At 44.1% G+C, this 26133-nt stretch overlaps 2 protein-coding genes, 1 long non-coding RNA gene and 1 other non-coding gene across 5 annotated transcripts; 3 read left to right on the forward strand and 1 right to left on the reverse strand.

Moving 5' to 3' along the window:
* Positions 1-1131: 1131 nt before the first annotated feature.
* Positions 1132-11339, reverse strand: xpot (exportin, tRNA (nuclear export receptor for tRNAs)). The gene is made up of 24 exons (XM_026146615.2): positions 11200-11339; positions 9339-9492; positions 8505-8587; positions 8373-8429; positions 8138-8207; positions 7788-8006; positions 7351-7535; positions 7099-7267; positions 6386-6622; positions 6212-6250; positions 6066-6128; positions 5867-5991; positions 5645-5789; positions 5351-5565; positions 4256-4325; positions 3946-4184; positions 3572-3857; positions 3298-3487; positions 2892-3008; positions 2654-2769; positions 2527-2574; positions 2373-2444; positions 2021-2077; positions 1132-1938 (listed from the first exon to the last, which is right to left on the reverse strand). Exons 2-24 carry the CDS (start codon positions 9423-9425, stop codon positions 1912-1914), a joined length of 2916 nt encoding a protein of 971 aa, XP_026002400.1. The 5' UTR covers positions 9426-9492; positions 11200-11339; the 3' UTR covers positions 1132-1911.
* A 1953-nt stretch (positions 11340-13292) lies between these two features.
* Positions 13293-16770, forward strand: rpl18a (ribosomal protein L18a). Of its 2 annotated transcripts, none has more exons than XM_026146660.2 (5): positions 13293-13441; positions 14877-15056; positions 15141-15270; positions 16285-16394; positions 16628-16770. In XM_026146660.2, exons 1-5 carry the CDS (start codon positions 13424-13426, stop codon positions 16718-16720), a joined length of 531 nt encoding a protein of 176 aa, XP_026002445.1. In that variant the 5' UTR covers positions 13293-13423; the 3' UTR covers positions 16721-16770. The 2 variants fall into 2 exon arrangements, with proteins under 2 accessions (XP_026002445.1, XP_080148153.1); XM_080292027.1 differs by having other exon boundaries at positions 13351-13708.
* Positions 14672-14803, forward strand: LOC113009830 (small nucleolar RNA SNORA68). The gene has a single exon (XR_003270254.1). It is a non-coding gene; the product is annotated as a small nucleolar RNA SNORA68 (small nucleolar RNA).
* A 1162-nt stretch (positions 16771-17932) lies between the features above and the next one.
* Positions 17933-26111, forward strand: LOC113008844 (uncharacterized). The gene is made up of 3 exons (XR_003270073.2): positions 17933-18171; positions 25205-25442; positions 25523-26111. It is a non-coding gene; the product is annotated as an uncharacterized LOC113008844 (long non-coding RNA).
* Positions 26112-26133: the final 22 nt, after the last annotated feature.

Raw genomic sequence — 26133 nt, forward strand, 5'->3', positions numbered from 1 at the left:
TCAAATTTTAAGTTTGGTAAATCAGCATTACTGAATAAATCACAACAATTTCAATTCTAGATTACATTTATTATTGTTCAGATTTTTTTTCAAGTTTTAGATTTTGAGATTTGAGGCATCAAAAGTACAAATACTCAGAATAAGTAATTTCTTCCCCGAAAAAACATTTTTCAATTGCCAAACGTTAAACTATAAGAGACTAGAACAAAATATTTAATTAATAAATTGATGATATGAATAATGTAAAATCTATGAAAGTCATAGAAACTCACAACTTAACTGAATACAGCAAACCTCAAAATATTGAGAAACTGCATCAAAAATGTTAATTACTCAATCAAAAAAAAAAAAAAAAGTCACTCATGTTTGACTAAATACATCAAAGCAGTTAATAACCGGATAAACTTTTGGAATAATAAACATATTTATGTTTATTTTCACATCACACCTGTTAAAATTTTAATTTCAAACAACCTAAAACTGTGACTTTAAGGTCGAGAAAAAAACCCAAACAAAAAGCCACAGCAAGCTTTTAAGTCACAACAGAGTAACTTGCAACCTTTGCAAATTGTAATTTTTAAATTTATCAAACGAAATGTTTTTTTTTTTTTAAAGATGTGTCAGTGCAATAATAAATATAACCATGTACTGATTAATTCAATTTACATGATTTTTGTATTGAAGTAGTAAAACTAATGGTGTGGGTCAAATGTTTTGTATAAAAGTTTCATCGGTGAAATTTATAGTTTTACTTTAAAGTCACGCGTTATAGTAAGTTTAAATATTCACTTTTTATGAAATTATGGAAACCAAATTTTTACGCATTGAGTCCCCATAAGGTAACCAAAAAGAAAATTCAAAAAACAAATACAAAGTTCTGTTAATACTCAGCAAGTTGCATTTATAAGAAAATACCTGGAATAAAATGTTCATTCTGAAAGTGAATTTAATTGAATACTCCATTGATTTATAAACAAAAAGTTTTAAGAACGCATATTTAATTTTTTGTATAAACTTTTGATGCCACAAATCGGAAACTTTCACTTTTATATTACATTTTTTCCCTGGCATAAATGGGCCTCCGCACATGGTTTCCAGATGGGAATGAATATTTAAAAAACAAAAAGAAACTAAACCTAGGAATTTTATTTACATTTTTAACATCTTATTCTCTTATTTACACTTTGTTCCTCCATTGCATTTTCATTTCCATCTGAAATTAAAAAAAAAAAAAAAAAAAGTCAGCCACTTCCAGCAAACAAAAATGTGGTGTCTATTTCCGTCACGTCTTCGGTTTTAAAATCCACGCCGAGGATCTCTGTCTGATCAGGTAACAAGATAATACTTGATCTGCAGATCGAGTCGGGCTGTAACGTTTCACTTCAAACCTAAAACCAACCGTGCAATCCTCAGCATGTATGTTTAAAAAAAACAAAACAAAAAGCCACATTTTAAATAAGAATAATGCGTCAGCCCTTTTTATTCTTCCTTCTTATAAAACTCAGTCTAGCCTGTTCTGAAATGTGGTTTCTAATGTGAGTGTAAAGCTATCGATTCTTCTAACCTAGAAGGTCACTGAGGATAATTACCCAATCTTTTCCCGACAAGAGGCATCCTCTCCTGAAAAAGGAAAAAAAAAAAAAAAAGCCCTTTCCTCATGGCGTCCACAAAGTTCTCCACGTTTCTGAGCAGACGTGGCGCTCCTGCACATCTGCTGATCTCAGAGGGAGGGGTTTCACCAGGCTTCGTTCCGCCTCCCCGACTTAGACAAGCTGGGCTTTGTTATGCATTTAATTCTAAGTGCAAGAGCAGCGCCTATGCTAAGGTCCTGTATTTTTCAATTGTTGAGTGGCAGTATGACCACTTCCTGTGAAGAGTCCTTCAGTCCCCGTGAACTTCCAGGTTTTTTCCCTACAGTTTTCCTCGCTGGAAGAACGCCTGTTGACATAAAAAAAAGGTCATCAGTAGAAATGAAACAGGTGAACTCGGCCGTAAACCAAGAAAGAACAACAACTCGTACCTTAATGTAGTTTTTCAGGACTTTGACGTCAGGCTGCTGGAGAACCTGGCAGAGCTCCTGATGGATAAAAGAAAAGACAAACTGTTAGCAGGCTTTCTGACACACCCACCTGTCCAACGTCAAACACTAGGTAACGTTCAACCACAGTTCGTCCAAAGTACGGAGAGTCAGCAGGGTCAAACTATATATTACGATACCAACAAGAAACTATCAAGGGCGGGAAAAAAAATGCAAGAACAAAATTATTAAACATATTTAAATAAAGAAACACTTTGAAATGAATAAAACTGAACATAAATAAAGGAACACGTCTCGAGGTATTTTTGGACGTCAGGGTTTAAGCTTTTCTGACCTGTGAAATTTCCGGGGCCACCTGGAGTGATGGCAGGTACTCCTGCTGCAAGAACTGGATGAATTCGAGTCCCTGAAACAAAAACAGCACGTGTTCAAGTGGAAGCGCGGTGACACATAACAAAGCTTGGTCAACCACAAAAACACATTTTTACCCGTTTGAGATGAATCATCTTCAGTGTCAGAGCGCACTCCGACAGAACCTGAAAAAAAGAAAACAGTTGAGGCTTGTCACCAAAACGCGATTTTTCTTTTATTAAAGGTGGAATTAAAGAAACTCACCAGGACCGTCTGTGCATCTGACAGGTCAAAGGTCGGTTTGAGGGGAGCCAGGAAACAGGCTGGGACGATGTGTTTGTAGATAAAGTCGGGGAAGCCCACCATGCCGTCTTTACCTCCTGCAGAAGAAGAAGAGCTCAGAGTGAAGCTCACACCCTGTATTGACCAGCAGGGAGCGACAGAAAACGAGCTTCCTGCTCACAGGACACGACTTCCTGTCGAGGTCATGTTTCAGACTCACCCCACAGCTCCACCAGTTTGGTGAGGATGATGAAGCAGGTCTTCTGCGCGATGGGGTCGGGAAAGTCGACAGCGCCCTGAATGATGGTGAACACGATGCGCTCCATGTTTTCTGCCCCTGGAAACAAAACATTTAACTCTGGCCTGTTCTTTCATTTTAAGTATAATAAGAAAAAAATATTCTGGACCGTTTTCTCCTCTTGTTTCCTTTCCTCATTTGTTTCCTTCTTCCTACCATCTCTTTTTTTCCCTTCATTCCTTCCCTTCTTCCTTTCCTAATCCATTTTCTCTCCTTCCTTTTCCCTTCATTCCTTCTATGCTTCCTTTCCCTGAATGAGCCCTCCCCTGTGAGGTTCAGACCCTACTTCTGTGTCTACGTGTTTCTTGGCATGCTGAGTGGCGCTCACCCTGATTGGCCATCACCTCGTTCATCCCACTTCCTGCGATGGTCTGGATGAAGCTGAAGTAACTCCTCCTCAGCATCTGCTTCTCCAGTGCCGCTGTCTGGTCGTTCTCTTCTGCCGGGCGTGCCAGAACCTCAAAGATGGCAAGGACGAGGGGCATGAAGATCTGCTGCAGGAAGGGAGACACCTGCCGCTGCCGTGGCAACAGGAGAAGTTTGTTAAGGATGGCGAGTCAGAGTGTGCAGGAAGGTTTGGTGCTGGTTCAGCGGCGGCTTACCTTAAACTTGGCAGTGATCTGGCTGATGAGCGGGATGAACTCCTGTAGATCTTTGGCCTCGCAGTCCTTCAGCATGTGCTCTGAGGCAGCGGGGACGAAGGGCAGCACCTCCTCCTCCATGCAGATGATCATGCGGTGCAGGAACGAGCGGACGGAGCTGCGCAGCACGCTCCGTTGCACGGGGCAGCTGAGTGCGGGCAGGAAGGCCTGCAGGCAGTCCCGGTACACCTCGGTGCAGCCACACTGCTTCACTGTCTGCTTGTTGCTGAAAGCTTTGCTGGTCCGGCTGAAATGCCACAGACGGTGGCGAGGTGAGTAGCACGCCGTGGCGATGGACAGAATAATAAATAAATAGATCGTTGATGGATTCTGACCTGGCGAAGCCGACGGCGTGACTCAGGCAGTCGGCGAGGGCGGTCTGACGCTCCTCCTCAGTCTCCTGGGGGAGTTTGGTGAGTAGCAGGCGGAAGGCGTCCATCAGCGGTGTCAGCAGGCTCCTCATCAGTGCCTGCTTCCTCTCCACAGGGCTCTCGCTGTTGACGATGAGGATGCCGGCTGCCTCAAACATAAAGAGCTGGTCGTCGCTGGTCAGGAGTGCCGGGAAACCGTTTTCCTAGACAGAGAAATGCATGAGTTAGTATAGGAGGAGGAAACAGCAAGAAGAGGCGGTGTTGTGATACTCACAGGTGGAGTGAGCTCCAGCAGGTCCTGAATCCTCGTCAGGATGTCCTCGACGAAGGCATTCATGTGTTTACTGCCAACAGAGAGCGGTAAACGAACACTGGGTTTTAAAGTCAACTGAGCGTATTTTCAATCATTCGTATGTTCTTTCTTAAATCAGACTCTTCGTTCATGGATTCATTAACTACATTAGATTCACATCCGACTGTAATGAGTGTCATTCTATATTTCTGTCATGGAGCAGCCTGAGCAGACGCCTCGGGGCCTTAAGGCCTCACTGAGGGGGCCTCCTGGTCAGATCCACCTCACTCTGCCTTCCAGATTGAGGCTAAGTTCCTTAGCATCATTCTTTCTACTCATGACCACAGCGGAGGTTAGAAATCTTAATAAATAAACAGCTGAGAGCCACACCAGTGAAAGCTGGAGGTCAAAACCTGATAAAGCCGACAGATCGAAACCGTCATCATAAACCACTGAAACTGACTCCAGCCTGAGTGATGAACAGGTTCAGCGTCAGAGGGCAACTTGCTCACACGTTTCATGTCTTTTTTGTCTTTGTGGTAATATAGAAAGAAAAAGAATCATCTGATTTCAAAAGACTAAATATTACAAATTATCTTTTAAAAACATGGCTAGACATGTAGTTTTACATACAAAAGTTTGCACATGTTCAGTGCGTCCCCCTCCGGACGCTGTCGTCCACACGACAATAAAACTCGTCCCAAATGTTTGTGATGTGTGGACTCACCACTGCTGTTAATCTACCTGCTGGCAACCACAAGAAACTCACAAATCTGATCTAACAGTTTGTGTTTCCATGGCTACTGTGAACGAAACGACAGCTGTAGTTTCTGTTTTATTACGTTAAAAAGAAGCTGGTACAGCTCAAAGAGTTTATGAAACAATATTTTCTCAGGTTGTAGTTTTGCTGTTTTCTGTGTAAACATCACATTTTGTTGTGGTGGAGTTATTCTTGGTGTAGCGCACACTTGTGAAGCCTGTTGCCGCATCAACGGCATCACATGGCTTCCAATGGCAACGGCTTGCCATTGGAAACTGAAACATGTGATATTGTGCAGCAAGTGAAGCTGGACTCACTGTAGGGTTTTGATGAATCTGGAGAACAGGTAGGCCACCCTGCTGCGGACCTTCGGGCTGTTGTGTCTCAAGCCTCGCTGGTCCAGGAACGCCATCAGCACGCCAGGAATGTGCTGTGGCTCCACGATAAAGAACTTGTCGTATCGCACAACCGTTTCAAAGAACTCCAGAGCGACGGAGGTGTGCTGGTAGCTGCTGACACCGCAGGAAACCAGCTAAGGGTTCAAAAAGAAAACGCGTTTAAAATTTTGCCGCACAGGCGCCGAACCACAGCCGAGCGGTCATGTGACTCACCGTCCTCATCATGTCCTGCAGGGCGCTCGTCTTGGCCGTGTCTCCAGAGAAGTGGGCACCATGCGCCGCCGGTAAGGCCTCACCCAGCATGTAGAGCAGCCTGATGGCGACCTCCACCTCCATGAAGGGTGCTGTCTGCCAGTTCCTAAGAGGAGATATTACAGCTGAAACATGGCAGCTGCGTTTTTCCCACCTCTCTAAACAAATCAAAACATTTCTTACTGCATCGTGTTGGTGAAGACGCGGCGGACGGCTTCCAGCAGCAGCTCCGGTGAAACCTGAGCGAGTCGATCCAAAAGCATCTTCAGCTGCTTCCTGTACTCCACAAACATCGCCTCGTCCTCGCCCTGAGAAACAACAACAGCAGGTGTAATGCCTGCCGCTCTGCCCCGCCCTCACAGAGGAAGAAACAGAAACTCACCTCGTTCTCAAAGTTGTACTCGTCATCGTACGTGAGTTTTTTCATTACAGCGAGCATGATGGCCTATGGTGACAGCGAGAAAACTTTTTAATGATTTGCCCTCAGATAAAGACGTGAGAATGCACTGAGCGCGCTCAGAGACTCACCTCGATGTTCGCTTTCTGCTGGTCCGTCAGCTGAGGAAGCTATGAACAGAAAACAACCTCAGAACATTTTAAACCACTGCTGTGAGATCCGAAGGTCCCTAATTTTTAACATGTTCTCACTTTTAAACTTGTTCCTAAAAGTTAGAAAAGCTGCCCGGGCCTCAGAAGCCTCACCTGTTTGAGGACGTGCAGGTACTCGTAGCAGAAGCCCACGATGTTTGCCGAGATGTCGTCATCCTCGTGCACCAGCAGCTGCACCAGCAGAGGCACTTTGGCCTCCACGGCCTGCAGCGTCTCCGCTGCGTCCTTCACGTTGCCGGTTTTCGCCAGCTTGGTCCAGCTCAGCACCAGACTCTGACCCATGCCGTTCACCAGCCGTGAGAACTTGGCCAGGAAGTCCACATCCTCCTCCTAAAGGGGACAGGAAGAGGAAACATAAACATGAAGCTGTAACGGAAACACATTCTGCAGGAACAGTTCAGCGCTGCAAACTTAAGAAAACAAAATCAATTTTTAAACTGATACATGTTTAACGAACCAGCTGTCAGACCACAAACACCAAATCCTCCTTTCATAAACACTGAGTTTTTGTAGAACTGAGGCCTCAGTGTTGCTGCTTTTTTCCTTTAAGTAAAATATTCTTGTGTTAAACGATGATCTACAGCAGCTATTCTTCACTTGGTGTCTTTTGATTAGCTCTGGACAGGCTGTGAACAACGATGATGGATGGACAATGGAAATGTTTCATGTTTACATTTAAGTCACAGCTGGAAATATTTATAAAAACAGCAGAACGCTGCTTTAAGTCACTGTCAGACATTTTCAGGACCCTCGTGAGCCTCTGTGGCTGTGATGGGCGTGTTCCTTGTATCCATGGTAACTCTAACCTGCTCCACGTTGAAGAAGCCTGCTGACTGTAGCACTTGGCACAGAGACTCTACCAGCTTGGTTTTGTCCACTGGATCCATTCCCTTGTTGACGATTTCAAACAGGCAGTCGCAGGCCTCCTCCCTCAGCTCCTCCATGGACATCTGGCTCAGCAGCAGGTTCACGAACCTGAAAACACAAAAACAGGTGAGACGTGATGGCCAAGGGTCAGAAATCATGTATACGACGCCTCTCCCCGTGCTTGTTCTGACCTGTCATTGGCGATGAGGTTGAGGTCGATCCAGGACACGTAGGCTCCGACCACCTCCAAGCACTGACAGGTGAGCTCGGGGTGGGACTGCTGGTACGTCTGCAGGATCTGGAACCAGGACTCCACCAGGCTGGGGATGCTCTGCTCCCTCATGCTGTCTTTGATCAGCGTGTTCCTGCGAGTCTCCTGCAGGAATACATGCAGCAAAATCATCACCAAAGCTACAAACGCTTCCTATGACACATTTCCTGTTGGGTCATGTGACCACTCTTCCTTAGAAACCAGTCTGTTTTTGTGAGTAACGTGTGGGCCAGAGCTCTGCGGGTTTCCTTTCCTGCAGAGGCTTCTTCCTCCCACATCAGCCTGCTCTCCTTCTCTAACTCAGCAACAAATATAAAACACCACCAAAAGTTTTCCCATCATGATCCGCTTTCTGACCTCCGGCGTGTGCAGGATGTCTCTGTCCACCACCTCGGCGTCGATGGCCATCAGTGTCCTCAGGTAGATGTCGACTCCGTGGGGGTTCAGACCCACCAGGGACAGGATGTCGAAGAAGAACTTGGGCCACAGAGTCATGTACTCCATGACGAAGGTGAGGGCGAACACCTGTGCTGCCTTGTTCCTGATGAAGGCCTTCTCGGGCTGAGTGTTCATCAGCTGCGGGGAAGAGGAAGAGACGAAAGACGTGACAGCGAGTCTGTGAGGAGATGTGAGCGAGGCTCAAATCTGCACCACTAAAACAGTGAAAATTACTGTGATGTTTAAACTGGCACAAAGTTGTGACATACCTGAAACTGGAGCCACTTCATTAGAGTCTCTCTGATGAGCTGCTGCTGAACAGCACTCAAACTGCAATGTCTGTAATACACACACACGCACACACACACACGCACACACACACACACACACACACACACACACACACACACACACACACACACACACACACACACACACACGTGAGAGCAGCTCCAGCAGGTAATACTCATCATGTGATCACGTGTGAAGAAGCTTCTTTCTCACCTGAACTTGATCTGATGCTCCAAGACTTGGAAGCAGAAGAATTTGACGTGGTCATCACTGAAACACAGAAATGCATTTAACAGCTGCAGGTACGACTCTAACACACCTGTGGTGTGTGGGCGGGGCACTCACCTGTAAATCCCTTTGGCGAGAGCCTCAGCACAAACCTCCCAAGCGTCCTGAGACTCCTTCAGCTGCTCGAAGTAAGCGATAGCCTGGAAATACACAGAAGGGCGACATCAATGACATCACCAGCTATTGCTCTACTCAAGCAGCTCTCACACCTCCTCCTCTCCTGCACCTTTACATCCACAGAGGGTTTACTGGTGCTGATGTCAGGTTTTGATCTGAGTGTGCTCTGCTTATCTTGTTTCTATTGGACGCTGATGGAGCTCCAGATGTTTTTTTAGCAGGCCAGTTCAGCACCTGAACGCTGTCTTTAACTAAGAAGTCGTGTTTCTGGAAGCTCTGCACCGTGTGGTTTGTGTCTCATCTTTGAAACGGAGCAACAGAAGTGTCTTCAGCGTGTTTAAGTATGACTAAATGCAGTTTTGTACCAGCTCAAACACAAACACAGTGAGAAAAGACCTGTAAACATCTGCAGGATGAAGTGAAAGTGGCAGATAATCTGTCAGGCTGGCCGGATGCATTCATGGTGCAGAGCATCCTCGTTCTCTAGCAGAGATTTAAACCTGATCTCGTGATTATTCCTCCAGATCCTCTGAACAACCTGAAGCTTCAGTACCCAGACTCTTCCTTCACTCCACTGATTAACCTCATTTTTGCTGCGTTACTTCTGTTAAAGTACCCGTGACATTGAGTAAGATTTACTACTTTCAGCTCCTGACGTGTCATCTTTGAACCATTTTCAACTCATGCATCTGTAAACCCATCCTGCTTGATTTTTGTGACCGTTTTGGGTGTGTGGGTGGGGGGTATCAGTGGCGATGTGTGGTAGTGCCTCACCCTCTGCCTGTAGCGGGCATCGGCGTTCGGGTTGAGCCCCAGCAGGGCCTGCTCGTCCATGACTACAGCGACAGACTGGCAGGCCATTCGTGGGTTAGCTTTCCTCCAAGGCTAGTTCACTCCTCTCTGCTGCTGCCGGCCAGAACTCTCTCATCTGCAGCAAGGAAAGAGACGATTGTCACAGCACAGGTTAGTGAGATTGAAGCAGATTAATTAGATGATTTAAGGGCAGTTACAGGTTTCAGGTGTCATTTGTTCAGGTAAACTGTTTCAGCAGAAGCCAAAGAAACACGATCAGCTTTAGAGTTATTAAGGTTACAGTTAAAGAAGCACAAGAGACTTATTTTTAGTGAATAATCAGAAATCCCAGGAAAACATACAGACTCCATTAAATAAAAAGTGAATGGACTCCATTAAAAAAACAAAACAAAAACAAAACCACACATCACATTTAGTTAAAAACTCTGTTTTTCATCTCTTGCTCCCATCCTAGTGCCGTTAAAGTTTTATTTATTTTAATTTGTCCTTCCTTTCCTTCATCCTACTTTAGTTATATTCCCTCATTCATATCCTACTTCCTTCCTTCTCCCCTTGATTCCTCCATTTTAAAAACTCTTCCTCTTCCTTTTCTGCCTCTTCTTGCTTATTTCTATCCCTTTTCTTAATCTTGTCCGTTGTTCTTTCCTTTGTGTACTTAAGACTTGTTGTTGCTGTTTGTAAATACAAATGTAATGAATAAAAGACTCAAAGTATGTGACTGATGTTGTCAGATAAAAGTAATAACTCAAAAAGAAAGGCTCCAGAGATGTGGCTCTTTCCAAAGGCCATTCCCTTTTTATCAGATTAGTGGAAATTTGATTCTGCACTGTAGTGATGATAAACACATCAGATCTAGGTTGTAGTTTCAGTGAAACATGTGAGCAAGGGTGGGATGATTAAGTTGATTATTAACACAGCTGGATAAACAGGGCGCCTCTCTACCAAACTCCATTCACTTTTTATTATATTTCAATAAAGAAAGGTTTGGGTGCTCTTCTTAACCTTATTAGCTTCGTTTTTTTTTTAATTCACCAAGTACGTGGTCGAGTAGGTGTACACTGCTGTACAGTAATAACACATGGGTAATCTGCTGTAGAAAACGGGCATTTCTCTACCAGACTCCATTCACTTTTGGCCCAATTTAGAGAATTTGTCCAGCGTTCTTATAAAACCAGATGTAATCAAAATTACAGACTGAATTACGTTGGCTATGTACTATGACAGGTAAATAGGTGTCCAGCTGATAGTCAGTCCAGGTGAGCTGGCAGTGCTCTTGCCCGCAGTGACAGCTCGGGTGGCGTTTGTGGACGACGGAGACCGAGGGTGATGCAACACGGGGCCAATACTCCAGCCTCCATGTTTACACCGAAACACCACCCACAGCACACGGTCTCATCTCTACCGAACACCTGAGCCCCAGGCGGATATCTCCATGTCGCAGCTCCTGGATGAAGCCCACCTTCGTCAGTTAGCTCCGAGCTAACACCTTCACATCGGAACAAACTAGCTGCTAATGCCAGCTAGCCTGCTAGCCGCTGAACTCGCGGGCGGGCGGAGGGCGCTCCTCGCATGGTTGAAACTCAACCAAACCCCGCCGACTTCACCCGAAGGTGTTTAATTAGATCGGCTGTGACGGTGCGGGGGAGCGGATGGAGCCGAGGGAGGTTCTTCCCCGGTTTATGACGGCCCGGTGAGGCTACCTGCCCGCGGCTCCGCGAGCTCCACAGCAACTTAAGCCTCACGCAAAAAAACTCAGCAAGCCTCAGCCCCGTTTGCAGTTCACAGACAGAGCTCAGAGGGGAGAAGAAGAATGAGATCCTACCTTAATGAAACCGTCCTCCTCCGGTGGTTCTTCTCCGTCAGCGCCTTACAGAGCCGCCGGGAGTACCACTGCACGAAGCGTGTCCGCGCACGATCACTTCCGGCTCGCCGCGCGTGACCCGGAAGAGGGTCCGCCGTCACTGCGTCAGCAAAACGTGCACATTTTTTAAATTATTTATTTTTTTAATGATCTTTATCAAAAACAAACTGTTGTTGTTACGGTTGAGCATTACTACAAGATAAAAAAAGAACTGAAAAAGAAAAGTGAAAGAAAGAAAGAAAGAAAGAAAGAAAGAAAGAAAGAAAGAAAGAAAGAAAGAAAGAAAGAAAGAAAGAAAGGGCAATGTAAAATCTGAGAGTATAGGCATAGACCATGAGAATAAAAAGGGAAATCACGATCCACATCTCAAATAGAGAGGCCTCCTTTGAACATAAACTGAACTTATTGAATAGTACAACAAGTTTACAGGCTTTCTTGTCATTTACATGTTTTAGCAACTTACTCAAGAGTTTAAGATCATTCAGCCATCTGTTTATACATGGTTTAGCTTTGAAATGTCTGCATTTGTGAATAAAAATGTTTCCCAGTAACAAGACAGTCCTAATCACGAAGTCTAAATTGGGTTCTCAGCAAGCATCCCAAGTTTAACTACAGTTACCGTCAAATGTGCTAACTGAATTCCCCTCGGCTGTAGCCAGCTCCACGCATCAATTCAAAAGGAGTGGACTGAGAAAAACAAGTGATCCAACAAGTGAACCCTAACTCTAATTTTGAACATTTCATTAGCATTTTAATTCCTCTGTTTGTGCAATCTTTTCTTGATTTTTTAATTTTATTTATTTATGTATTTTTTCAGTGAAGCTGTCAGACTGCAGAGAAGCTTCAGACTGAATTTTGGCTGGATTTAATTCTGAGGTTAAAAGTTAAAGTTCAGCTGGAACTGTCATTTTCTCTGTCTTACACAGCCTTTGCTTCATTAGATCAGTAGATTCATTGACATGGAGATGTTGAATCAAGACCGCTTTATTTATTTTAAATCAGGCATACAAAAGGCTAAAAGGTGACAATAACAGGACAGAAAACACAGTAGGCCCTTTGTGTTGTTCCTGAGGTCACAGATTTAACATCTAGTTTGTTTTCTTTAATGAAAGTCACAAGATGGGTTCAGTATGGGAAAGATGAACTTTTATAGGCAAGCACATAGATACTAGATCTGTTTCTTATGAAGTCAAAAGACACTAAAGAATACATTTACCAAGATAATACATTCTTCTTCTTGTTTTTTTTCTTCTTCTTCTTCTTTTAATTATACAAGGTTAAAGATTCCATGAGTATGTGAACACCTGTAACCGTGTGATGACAATAATCATGCCACAGGAAGAAAGAGTGCACACTTTACTTTGAATTTAAGAGTTCAGATCACAGCTTTACAGCAGGTAAACATCTGAAGGAGCATGTGGAACAGATGTGCTCCCTCAGACAGCACATGACAGGACACAGCTGACAGCTGATTCTCCCACACTCAGGCATCCAATCAGAGTGTGACATAATAAATCAATACTCAAGAGTGATCGACTCTCATATTGATCATATCAGTGTGGAGCTCTCTTTCTTCAGCTCCACCTGCTTGCAGTGGAAAAACCATCTTGGTCAAACTCTTTATTTTGTAACATTTTTGTGGTCTTAAAACAGTATTTCTAAACGGGGATTGAACCACGAGCCTGTTTTCTCCTCCGTGCTTTGATGTGCTGACTGAAGACTCGTCCTGCTGTTCATTAAACAGCAGGAAGCCTGATCTTTCTTATAAGGATATAGGGATAAGCACTATATCTTTCTATTTAAGATATAGACAGATATATGTAAACATACATCTGTGTGTTTGATGTCCAGTGTTCATGATTATTCTGGTAAAACGCTGCAGGATTATAAAGAGGATATATTTCAAATAAAGAAATCACTTGTATTATAATCAGTCCAGAGCTTCCTGCCATTTAACCCTCCTTCATTAAAAACAGATTTTAGCCTCAGAATGAAGTCATACCATCGCTGACACAGATTGTTTGACAGATGTTTGACAGATTATGGGTCAATAACTTATCTTCTTCGGTTTCTGGGGGGAACTCAACTCGGACGGCACCTCTATGGAACTTCCGCCCTCCATTTGACGTGCGCATGCTCCGCCCTGCTGCTTCCTCTTTTACTGTGGCAGTGAGCGAGAGGCACCATGAAGGCGTCCGGCACAGTACGTAAACCGTAAATTTACACTTTTTCACTCTTCACACGCGGCTTCCAACAGCACATTTAATAAAATAACGTCTAGTTTGAGGGGCTCGTGCAGAGCTATTTCCATAAAGTGCGACTTAAAGCGGCAATTTGAGTCTTTTCACCCCGGTGCGTTCGCGTCTACAACATGGCGTCAGCACCATGTGGACTGGGCTCAAACTGAGGGCTGCAGCCGGAGAGAGTGCGAGCTCTCACGCCTTCACTGAGAAAATGAGCTCGGCTTAAGGTGTGGAAAGCGGTCCAGCAGTAGCACTGATCATATTTAATCTGATTTAATTTCAGCGCAGCTTGATTTGCGCTAGTAGAAGCTAACGTTAGCAGCTAATGTGAGTTCATCTCTGACCCGAGCTATCGGCGTGCTTTTTAACCAGGCATAGTGAGCCGGTTTTTTAGTAGGAACTGTAGTTTTTAATCATTGTTTTATAAATATCTGGACTTTATGGAGCTTTTTTTTTTTTTTTTAAGTCTTAAACAGTTTTTTTTGTAGAATCGCTGCTTTTTCAAAGCGAGTGCGGTCAGTGAATGAGTACCGTAAAAACTCCTCCAGCTCACAGCAGTTATTCTCCACTGTAGGCCAGAACTGGAGTTGATATAAAGTGTTCAGAAACAGACACAAAGGCTTGGCAGCACAAACTGAAACACGGACTCAATGAACTGCCTTTAATCCGTATAGAAAGCACTGAATGGAGCGGCTGCAGAACCTCTTTTTAAAAAAAGCCCAATTTAAGGTTTTCTCCAGATACTCAATAATTCAGTGGCAGGTGTGTGCACACCTGTGGTGGTGATAGAAATAGGAAATGCTAAGAAAGATTTCGGCTAATGATGACAGCAAAAAAACCCCAACCTAACCCCGAGGAAGTATAAGATAAAAGGAAACAGTTATGGATTCTTGTTTTTAATAGAAAAACACAAATTTTTAGAGGATTGTGTTATTTGTAGTTTAAAATATAATTGTTCAAAAAAGCTTTAAGATATCAATAAAAACTGAAGTCATTTTAAAGTTTTGTTTTTGTTTTTTAGCCAAAATGCCACTACACACACCTCAGATCCGTCAGTTTAATGATAATTTAATCATGTTTGAATGTTTGTGGTAAGAAAATGAAACTGTTATTTTATTATTAGTTTGTTTTTGGTGATGTTTAAGTGAGTAATGTTATTTGTAGCTTGTGTGTCATTTGTGATGTCTCCGTACGCACCCAAACCCAAAGGTCACGCCGTTTTTGTGGCGTGATTTTGTCTGGCGTGCGAACAGGAACTTGGTCCTTGTCGCCTTTCTCTGCTGCTGTCGTGCCTCTGAAAGTGAATTCAGGGATCAACATGTCCTATTGTTGTCTCGCTGTTGTTGCTTTGATCATTTTACCTACATGTGACGCATCTTCATTTTCTTCCCACAGCTTAGGGAGTATAAGGTCATTGGGCGTCTGCTGCCCTCGGCTAAGAACCCCGCCCCCCCTCTCTACCGGATGAGGATCTTCGCCCCGAACCACATCGTAGCCAAGTCTCGCTTCTGGTACTTTGTCTCTCAGCTGAGGAAGATGAAGAAGGCATCCGGAGAGATCGTCTACTGCGGCCTGGTGAGTCTCTGTTTAACCCTCATTTCTTTTTTCCTTGTTAGCGACTCTGACATCGTCTAATGGCTCGTCGTGTTTTCCGGTCAGGTCAACGAGAAGACGCCTCTGAAGGTGAAGAACTTCGGCATCTGGCTGCGCTACGACTCCCGCAGCGGCACCCACAACATGTACAGAGAGTACAGGGACCTCACCACATCTGGAGCCGTCACTCAGTGCTGTGAGTACTAACAGCGGGCCAACGAGGCGCCGTTAGAAACTGTTTTTAGAAATCAGACGAATTTACCTGGATCACGGTGAGAATGAGGTTTGGATCTGCTTGGTTTACGGTTAATCCCAAAAGTGGGGATTCTGTTTTTCACAGCAGCAAAATATTAAAGATGATTTCAGATTTTGACCTTTTGTCGTGTTTTCATGAGAAATGGGGAGCTGGCTTTGTGCTTTCCTGGCAGATATATTGATCGTTGTGTTTTTGTCAGGAAAAAAGTTTGCTGATGAAAACTTGGAAATGTTTTCGCCAGTAAAATTAACGACGGTCAGCGTGCAGCCAGATTAAATTTTTCTGACTTGTTCTTCATTGTGAAGATTTCTCTGCTAAGGACGCGCCGATGGAAACCTCGGACAGTAAATCTGCAGAATCATTTCCGTTTTGTAGTTTCATGGCATCTGAGCGTGCTCCTGCAGTTTCTCCACGGTTTTAAGGACCTCCTGGCTCCAACGTCCAGCTGAGCTCGCACGAGCGCTCTGAAGCGCCTGTTCACTGGTTTTTGTTTGAGCTGCTAAACCCAGCTGTGTGTCAGCGCTGTGGTGTGTTTGGTCTGAGCTGACAGCTGGTGGTCAAACACCTGAGTGTGGACGTAACTCCTGCCTCTAAGGAGGTTTTAGGCTTAATGATGAATTAATGTCATCATCTGGATTATTTAACAGGATTAATTTAAACATCTAAAATTACTGAACTATTATTGTTCCATCACTGATGCAGTTTCCTCCAGCGTCTGATCAATGATCTCTAACGAGCAGGAAGGCGAGCATTTCGCTCACATCTGAATCTAAAAATTGAACCTTAGTAGAAACGAAGAGCAGCAGGTGATGTCTGAGCGTTTTTAGGGTTTAATTTTTATCTAAACCCTAAAAACCCTTAATTTTGCAGGGCGTGGAAGATTTTATCAACAGATGTCTGCACAGAGCGGCTGCTTCCTGTTTGTTAAGCTCTGCCTCCTAACCTCTCTTTCAGATCGTGACATGGGAGCTCGCCATCGTGCTCGTGCCCACTCAATCCAGATCATGAAGGTGCAGGTGATCGCCGCCAACAAGTGTCGCAGACCCGCCATCAAGCAGTTCCACGTAAGTCTTCCTCTCGCTGCCCTCCCTCATCAGGAGGCGGGACTCTCTCTGGGCTGCTGCCACCATTGTCAGCTCCAGCTTGAAAACCCGCCACACCAATGGCCAGATTCCTCTTCCAGGTTTCGAGTCTCCATCTTTAAACCTGGCGGTCATGAAGCTGGCGACAGACAACCGTTAGCGCCTTTGTTTGGCGCTTTAACGTCTGATCGTGTGACTTTTGTGTTTCCCTGCAGGACTCCAAGATCAGGTTCCCCCTGCCCCACCGGGTCCTGCGCCGCCAGCACAAACCCCGCTTCACCACCAAGAGACCAAACACCTTCTACTAAAAACAGCTGTATTTGTTTTTGTGCGGGAAATAATAAACGAATCGACCGAACAGCCGACGCCTCGTCTCTGTCTCCATCTTACTGTCACACAAACATCAAACGCTGAGCTGCCGGCGCTCAGTCCTCACGTCACATTTAACCGTATTATGCCATTTGTATCATATTTGCTACATGAGTGTCTGAGAGCTCATCAACATGATCAATACTTGACATAATTTCAAAATGTTATGGACAAAACCTTTTTGGGGGTCTAAATTTCACATTCTTGTTAACAAAAAGTTGCCCAAAACACCCACTGTATCAACTGTGATGCAAAAAAAATCAAACAAAATATATCTTAAACAACATGATATAGCAAAACAATTGTTATGAAGGTTATTAAACATATGACTTATAATATTTCTTTGATGGGTTGGATTGGATTACAGGGTTAAAGAATAAAAAATGAAGCACAGTTTGAACAGCAAAATTACCAATAAAGTCCTGTTAGTACACAGACCATACTGTCCCATATTTATAGGGTAATTAAGTTTTTATTTTTATAAATTGATTCAGTGTGGTATGAATGGGGGAATGCATTTGCTAAATATTCTCCAAAGCTGTCTGGCGGGCTGGTTCTGGAGCCCGGGCCTTATGACGCCCCTGATTTAAAGAGCTGAACTTTGACCCACCCTCTCATGTTTTTTATTTTATTTTTTATTTTTATTTTTACATGGCTTCAAACTTAACATAAATTAATATTCTGGAGCTAAAACTTTCATAAATAAAGGATGGTCTGCCTGGGTGTCAGAGGACCGTGAATCCAATTCTGATTTTAAACTTTTAAAGGTGTCTTACAAATGTAGAAAATGGGACTTCTTCTTGTTTGATATTTTCTCAGATGATGAACTGAAGCACTTTTATCCACCCTCTCTCTAAATCCACCAGACATGACATCACTGTGATGTTTGTGATGGTCACATTTTAGTTTTTGATGAATGTGATCAAACACCAATCAGCTGACAGTTTCTATTGGTCGAACCTTAAAGAGTGATGAAACTGCTGAGGCTGACGGGCAAATCAAATCCCAACAAATCCCTGATCTCTGACCTTTGACCCTAGGAGTAATTGTGAACTTGCTGCTCTTATGCTGTCTGTCCACACGGTGGCAGTGTTGTCCAGGACATGAAGTGTAGCTGAGCAGCGATTTCAAAGCTGCCACCTCAACTGATTATTGATTAGCTTAACCTTTGTGCTGATGAAGGCCACCTTCTCCTCAGCCGACCTCAACCTCTAAACATTCAGAGCTCCGCCTGTCCAGATCTTTGTGCTGGATCTACTTTCCAGTTTGATGACATCAGGCCACACTCGAGATCATCAAGTGTGGATCGTAGCTGAGAGGCCCTGAAACCTGACAGGAATGAAAAGGAGAGACTTCCTAAACACTTTGTGTCGTCATGCTGTTTTCAAAGGTTCTGTATTTCTATGAAACTTACTCAATTGAAATTCTTCACAGTCTTTGGTGAGAATCTGAGGGACCTGCAGAAATGTGAAGGGTGAGAATGTGTGTTTGGTAGAGTGGCTCAGTGTGAATGTGGGTCCACTTCGGTTGTTCGGACTCGGCTGTAATCGTCCTCAATGTGGACTAACTTACAGAAAAGGAGTGAACTGGGCATGTGCAGAGAGGACCTCAGATAGCGCTGGAAAACTTCACCTTCATGAACACGTAAAATTGTTAGCTATACAGAGGGAGGCGGACAGCAGGAGGACGGCGGCGTGTTTTCCGTTATTTTTGAGCAGCTCCCTGCACAGCACTGGTGACAGGAAGCTGGTTATAACTCCAGAAATGAATACCGCACAAAGCAGCTTAGTCTGTATGGCAGGGATTTTATTGTTGGTCTTAAAAGGCCGTTTGGTTTAAATTCTCAGGACTTCGAGCTCCGACTGCACACAGTTAAAGCTTCCCAGAGGAGCTCATTGGGAACGCCAAGCTGCCAAGAGCTCAGAGGCCCTTAAATGCTGCTGGCTGTTCTCTGCATGTTTGAAATACTGCTGATGGCTCTCACACAGAAAATAAGTGTAGGCAGAGAGGGGACGTCTGATACCAGCCTGCTGCAGGACCGAGCTACGGTGGCCCAGAGGTGCCAAATACTACAAACGTCAGAACTTTCCTCTGTTAATGATCTTATTTCCGAACGTTTAACTCACCGAGCATTAGCATCAGCTAGCTCTCCACTGAAACCATTAGCTCCAGTTTAAACATGTGTGACGCAGAGCAGCAGAAACATGCCTGGGTGGATGTTTGACCCCTCTCTCATAATTCATATAAACGCCCAAGCATGCATTCTGTGTAAACTCAAAGGCTTGTGGGATTTAATTAAAATTAAATTACATTTTCTGACTGGGTTATCATGGAAAGCATGACAGCAGAGACATTTTTCAGCTTCATCGCAGGAAAAACAGTCAGCCTTTACAAAATGATTCTGAACCTGAAGAAATCAGGGCTGGAAAAATGATCCTACTTTCAAATTTAGGTGAAAAACAAACCTTTCATGAATCTAAAATATTTGAATGCCGATGTGAGCCTTGAAAGTTTACCCAGAATGCACTTTTTATTAAATATGGGAGAGGAAACGACAACATGGCAGCAGCCAATAATCACAGTGAAAATACAGTCGGCCTGTTAAAGTCTGAACAATTAAATAATTGCCAGAAAATTCCTTTTTTCTGAAAATGGAGTGGTTAATGAATCTTCATAAGAGTTTTAATTTAAAATGATAATTTTAATGTTTTAAAATGTATTGTTTGTAATGTATAGTGCAATTAAAACTCAAAACATTATTAAGGGGTAGTGAAAACACTGTGAAATCACAGTGTCATTAAGTTCATGTGTTTCAGCAGTCTGAGAGTGGCTGTGGTCCAGGCATCCAGCTGGTCACCTACCAACTGGAATATCAGTGGGTTGGTCCCCAAGTCCCTGAGCAGACCCCAGGTTGTCCCTGATGCTTCCATCATGTATAAATGTTGGACAACGTCCTCGGGCACAGAGGAAGTGATGTAGGAATGTGTGTGTGATTTGGTAAAAGAGTAGTGTAGAAAGTGCTTTGAGTGACAAGCTAAGAAGGAAGGAAGTGCTCTGATTTCTCTCCTCTGCTCACTGTTTCAGGTTGTTTTAAGCCCCGCCCCCACCACGCACACAATGAACAGATTCAATTCAATTTCTTTATTGTCCCACAAGGGGAAATTAGTTTAGCAGCAGGAGGATAAAAATAAACAGAACAATACTATAAAATAATAATAACAATAATAATGATAGAAAGTTCAAGGACAATTATTTGCCATTAAGGAGACAAGACACAGTAGGGATAAAAGAGACCTGGAGTCTTTTAGTCCTCCTCGGAGGTACTCTAAAACGGCGGCCGGAAGGCAACAACTCAAACTCACTGTGAAGTGGATGGTTCACACAATTAATAATAGAATGAGCCTTTCTGAGCACATTTCTATTGTAAATAGGGATGGGTATCGTTTAGGTTTTATCCGATACCGGTGCCAAACTGGTACTTTTGAAATGGTGCCGGTGCTCAAACGGTGCTTAAACCGGTGCTTACAGAATGGAGAACACAAAATTGGTCCAAAAACCTCTCATGTTCAGCTGTTTTTTTTGTAAAAAGATAACAATGTGTGCCTTTTCTGCAGCTATGGGGCATATATGGTATCACTCTTGGCTGGAAGCAGTGCTTAAACAATGGAAAAAACACAAACTTTGTCCAAAAACCTCTCATGTTCAGCTGTTTCCCACTTTTTCTTTGGTCATTTTAGCCTTTTTGGCCAGGGTGAAGGGAGGATCTGCCATCAAACAAGAAGACAGCCGCATGTAGCTATGATGATGTTTGCTAGTTCACCTTACATGTATTAATGTAATAACGTGGTTAGCCTACTCAACATAAATTATACACGAACAACATTAAGCTACTCACGCAGAGAAGAACGGCTGCTGCTGCATCATCATCCGTCATCATTTCTGCTACACTGGCAGGGCTAGGGGCCAGGACTCTCCTCTTTGGGTTTTTGGGGGATGATGCTAACTCCGGGTCCGATAACAGGCACCACACCCACAGTAGATGTGCTTGGTGTGAGGTCTCGCAGCAAGCTATCAAATACGGCGCATTTCTCGGCTTTTAAAAAAAACGCTATGCGTCGCCAGGTGTTTCATCGGATTTGAGGTGTTACCTCCTTTGACAGTATCACAGTATCAGCTTAAAGCACTTGTTGCAGGCTGCTGAGTTTGCATATTTTGCTGTGAAGTACAGCCAGACTTTTGACCACTTCGCCTTGGGCATTTTTAATCTGTAGCTCTGCTCTAAAAGAACGTACGTACCTGGCCCCGCCTACTATCCTCGGAAACGTAAACTGATTGGCTAGAATTCAAAGTGTATGACATCTCAGGGGAAAAAAGCACCGAAATAAAGCACCGAAATGTGCGCTGCTTTTCGGTCTGGTTACTACCGTTTATGTCAGAACCGGTGCCATCATGGCACCGGACACCGGTACCCATCCCTAATTGTAAATGGCCAAAAGTTCATCTTGCCAGCGCCCTGAAATTTTGCTAGCAGTTTTTACCAGAAGTCCCAACTGATTCTTATTTTTCACCGTCAGGTTACCAAACCAGGCAGCAATACAAAAAGACATCACAGATTCGATAAAACGATAGAGCACAAGAATTGAAGTCAAGACAGCCTGTTACTGTGTTATACTGTTGTATTAGTCTGTTACAGTATTATCCATTAGCCATCTGCACCATCATCAGTCTGCTTAGCAGTAAAGCTGCGGAGCGTGACCTCAGGTCAGGTTATTTATCCTGTACTGGCAGCAGACGTGTCACTCTGGGCTTTCTTCCTGTTTTCTGGTGTTTTTCAGCCCAAATGATTCATTAAGAAAAGAACCTGCAGCTCATCTCAGGATTAAATCACTGATGTGTGCTGCTGTTGCAGAGTTTCATGTTAGCTGTTTGCTTCCTGCACACTGAGGGGAATCCTGAGGCTCTGACCTGACCACAGTCTGGTCTTGGCCTCAGCCAGGTTTACTGTTCTGCGGCCTGGGCCGACAGCTCGAGGTGGCCGGGAGGCTTTGTGGATCCCCAGCCAGCCAAAAACTCTCCGCAGGTACAGAGTGGCAAAGCCTCAAACCACAAAATCCACAGGGCATAAAGGCTTAGTGTCAGGGCTGCAGGTGGAGACGCAGGAGTGAGGCGGAGGTGGAGAGGGTAATTATGCTGTGGTGGCAGTGCTGAGTCCTGACCTCTATGCTGTCCTTGTGTTTGGGACTGAACAGCTCATCAGAGGGATTCATCCAGTGCTATGAGTCCTCCAGGAGCTCACGAGGTTCCCAGCGAGCCTGCAATGATCTTAAAAACCTCGACATTCATGTGAGAAGTGTCAGTGTTCTTTTACCTGACGCACTGATTGTTCTCACCTGTGTTGGTAACGATTACCTGTCCTGCTCCTTCTGTCTCATTTTTACAGTCAGTCTGTTCCTCGTGCAGATTTGTTTAGTTGAATTTGTTTGTTTCAGTGATGGTTTCAAAACAATCTGACACTAACAGCGACACTCATCACATCTGGGTGGGTTTAGGATGAAGGTCCTGGTGGTTTGATCCCCAGCTGCTGACTCCAGCTAGTAGGATGTCAACGCTCTGGAGGGGATTTAGCCTGAGATAGATGTTTGATCCCCGCTGAAATGAACTGAAGATGAATATAATGACTAAGCATCGTCTTTTATCGTCGTCAATAAAAAAGCTCAAATGCAATCCCCCATATGAGGACACATGGTCACAGGAGGTCAAAGGTCAACCTTTAGATGCACGCAGGTCCTCACCCACTCCACACTGAGTTGTCTCCTGAGGTCACTCCACACTGGTGGATTACAGTGGTGTTTGGTATGTGAAGGCATTCTGAACTGTTTGTGGATCAGCTGAAGGACTTACAGATTAAACTGAGCTGTGGCAGTAAGAGACGGTGGGATGGAGAAAGGCGAGCAACTATGGGAGGCGTGATTGCAGTGGAGCAGCAGAACGAGAACTTCCTGTGCAGGACGAGCGATGAGACTGGATTCACAGCGTCTCCCTGGAAGCACCAGTATGCTGTAGTATTCTTTAGAACCTGGAACTAATGGGAACCTTTCCTGGAGACAAAAATATTTAAAGCTGAATGAAAATGACTTGAAGCTCAGCCTCAGATGGAGCATAAACTTCAGAGCAGCACGAAGTGTTTCGGCCCTCTGCTGAGCTCAAACATCACACCATCGTTAACTTCACACGAACTGAAAGTCTGAGTAGGACTTTCTGGCAGCTCCTTGCCCACCTGAGGCCGTCACACTGCAGGCCTGCAGGTCGCCTTACATAAATCCAACATGGCCACATAAAATCATCAGCGAGCAGCAGCCTGAGAGTACTCAGAGTAATTACCCCTCACTGAGGCAGAGCTGGCTCTTAAATAATCTCCCCTACACTTTGAGGGGAGGTCGGGGACTTTCCCCCGCGGTCCGCCTGCAGAGAAAAGACAGCGCACGCTCCAAACAAAGAAGCACCTTTCTTCGCTGCCGGCTCAGCTATCGGCAACAGGACCGCAACCCGCTGACTCAGGCTTTGATTGACGGGCTTTAAGTTTTCTCCAGCAGGAGAAAGGAGTGCGCTGACCAGGACTGAACCCAGACCACGTTCTGCCGCCGCTGCACAGGAATGTGCTAAAAGCTCCGTGCTCAGCAGCCAAACACTTTCCATCTTCCACTTAATGCTTCTCCAAACCTCCCACGAATGTTCGGAGCCGTCGGAGCCAAAACGACATGTAATCACAAAGATCAACAAAGCTTAACAGCTTCTACAGAACACACACACACACACACACACACACACACACACACACACACACACACACACACACACACACACTCACTGCAGAGTTCTCTGCAGACTTTGTACCAGTTTAAACTCATTCTTTCAGTGTAAACAGCAACACCTGATGGCCAAACCCTGCAGTTGACTCACAGGACAAACGTGTTTTAAAGTGTCGGATATTCACATGAAACCTTTTAAGGATTTAGGATGGCAAACATGTGGAAACAAATGCCTGGGAGTCATAAGCTCAGAAGGTGACCCCACATGCTGTGAGGCTCGTGCACAGGTTTGAGGACCTTTATTTCCTCGATAAAATAAAAGCACAATAAAAGCTGAAAAAGCCCCACCCACCCCTAAAGTTGCACCAGACCTCCTCCTGTAACCCCTGTGAGATTTGAGGATCACTGGGCCCTTGCATCTTTTCCAGTAGTTGCACGTTACTCCCACAGGGGGCGGTGCAGACTGTTCCACAGATTTATCGTAACCTGATGACATCACTGTTATCCCAGGTGTCAACTCGCTCACAGGTGAATCTGTTCTTTTTGAAGCATCAGTGTAAGCGTGTTAATTCTGTGGAGCCATCTGTTAGCAGCCCATCTGTACAACCAGTGAAAAAAATTGTTGAGCTTTTATTTTGAAGTTATTTAAATGTTTATTTGAACTTGCCTAAACACTGAACATGTTTTCTTTTCTAAAAAAGATTTATGACCAATCACAGCAGTCTATTTCACATTGACTAACACCTGTTAAACCTGAAGAGAACGTCATGGGTCAGAAGTCGTTCTGCAGACACCCGACCATACAATATTCTAGAGATTACGCTGAGTTTTGCAATAACAATCACATTTTTCTGCTGCAGATTTTGTCCTCACAGTTATCTGTCTGTTTTATCAAGTAAGATTATGTTTTTTTTCTGCTAAATGAGACATCAGATAAACAAACTGTCACTAAAACCTGCTGTAAGACAGTCAGTCTGCAACCAGTGTGTGATTGAATAAATGTCAACGAAGCAATTACATGCAATCTTTTTCTGATAATACAGCAATGAACAGTGACAAATCAGTGAAAATCATGTAGGTGAAGCTGTGTACAAATTTAATTATTACATGTGTGCTCAACAGCCTTTCTGATCTACAGGAATGTAACCAGAGTTAAGTCGAGTCCACTTGAATGGTCTCACTGACACAGACTCACTCACTCATGAGTCTGCAATCTGTCTGTATTTATAAACCAGACAGTAATCTCTCTGAGTGACTTCAGTCTGAGCTATGCTAGTTGCTCAGCTAACGCTGTCTCAGGATGTTGGTGAGGCCCTCTGTTCATAATATTTCCTGAGTATTTTTGTTTATTTAACAGAACACTGATATTTGGTGTCCCTGTATCGAGACAATATCAATAAATGAATATGGTGCTACTGTGCTGTATGGATCGCCACCCCTTTCAGGTTATTTGATCTTTTGTTTTTATGTCTGTATCTGCGTGCAGACTCGAGCCAGCTGCTAAATCATCTGTTTGAACTCTGTATGATCTCTTATGTTTGCCATATGTCATTAGCGTGAAGTTCTTCAAGCTAGAAGTTGTTTTCATCATAACCCTTTTGTTTTGTCTTTTAGAAAACAGACATTAGAAAACTGAGGATTACTTCGTGTTCATTGGGCAGCTTGTTGTTCCTTACTTCCTGCTCCTCTGTAACTCTACCATGACCATAACCTCCAAAATGATCATCATGTTTCATTCAATCTGCGACCAGAAACCCATCACCTGAGAAGGACGCTCATTTTCTCTTAGAAGGCGAGCTCTATACAATCTGAGCAGAGGAGTTCCCCCCCCTGGACATTACAGAGAATTCAGGTTTGAGGCTTCACCTTTACTTTTCACGAGCCACAACAAGGGTTTTCATGAATATAAAATAATCTGAACTTTCACCTAAGGTCAGGGTGATGAGGGTGATGATACTGCTCCAAAAACATTCCTCTGATGCCATCGCAGCAATATGCAGAGTCGGCGTTTGAAGTTCTCAAGCCTTCACACTGTCAGACATGGAACTGCTTGTTCGCTTCGTCCTCATCAGATCATAAGTTCTGATGAGAGAAACTGTCAGCGCTGTCAAACCAGAGGACATAGAGGAGGCTTTATTCCCCAAGAGGATGCTCACAGGAAGCTGGAGGGGGCAGGGCATATCTACAGTCATGCACCTGAAAACACAACAAGGGAAACCAAACAGATTCCTGCCTTTGTACGAAAACAGTCTGAAAGGTGAAGTAGTGAAGAGGGTTTTACACACTGAAGCAGTGATTGGTGGAATGGAGTCAGGTGAGTGTTTGGGAGGGAAACAGGGCAGGTGTTAGAGGATGAGGTAACGTGTAAACTGAAAAAAGTGTTAACTTCATCCTACTCCTTTTTGAGCATAAACATTGTGTAGACATAGAGATTTTGAAGAAAACTTGATGTTTTTAAGTTTTTCTTTTCCCTTGTTATATCAATTATATTTACAAGTTTGAAATAACATCATTCTATCTATATGTGTGTGACGTTGACTTTT

Source organism: Astatotilapia calliptera, chromosome 17, assembly GCF_964374335.1.
Source record: "Astatotilapia calliptera chromosome 17, fAstCal68.1, whole genome shotgun sequence".
Lineage (NCBI taxonomy): Eukaryota > Metazoa > Chordata > Actinopteri > Cichliformes > Cichlidae > Astatotilapia > Astatotilapia calliptera.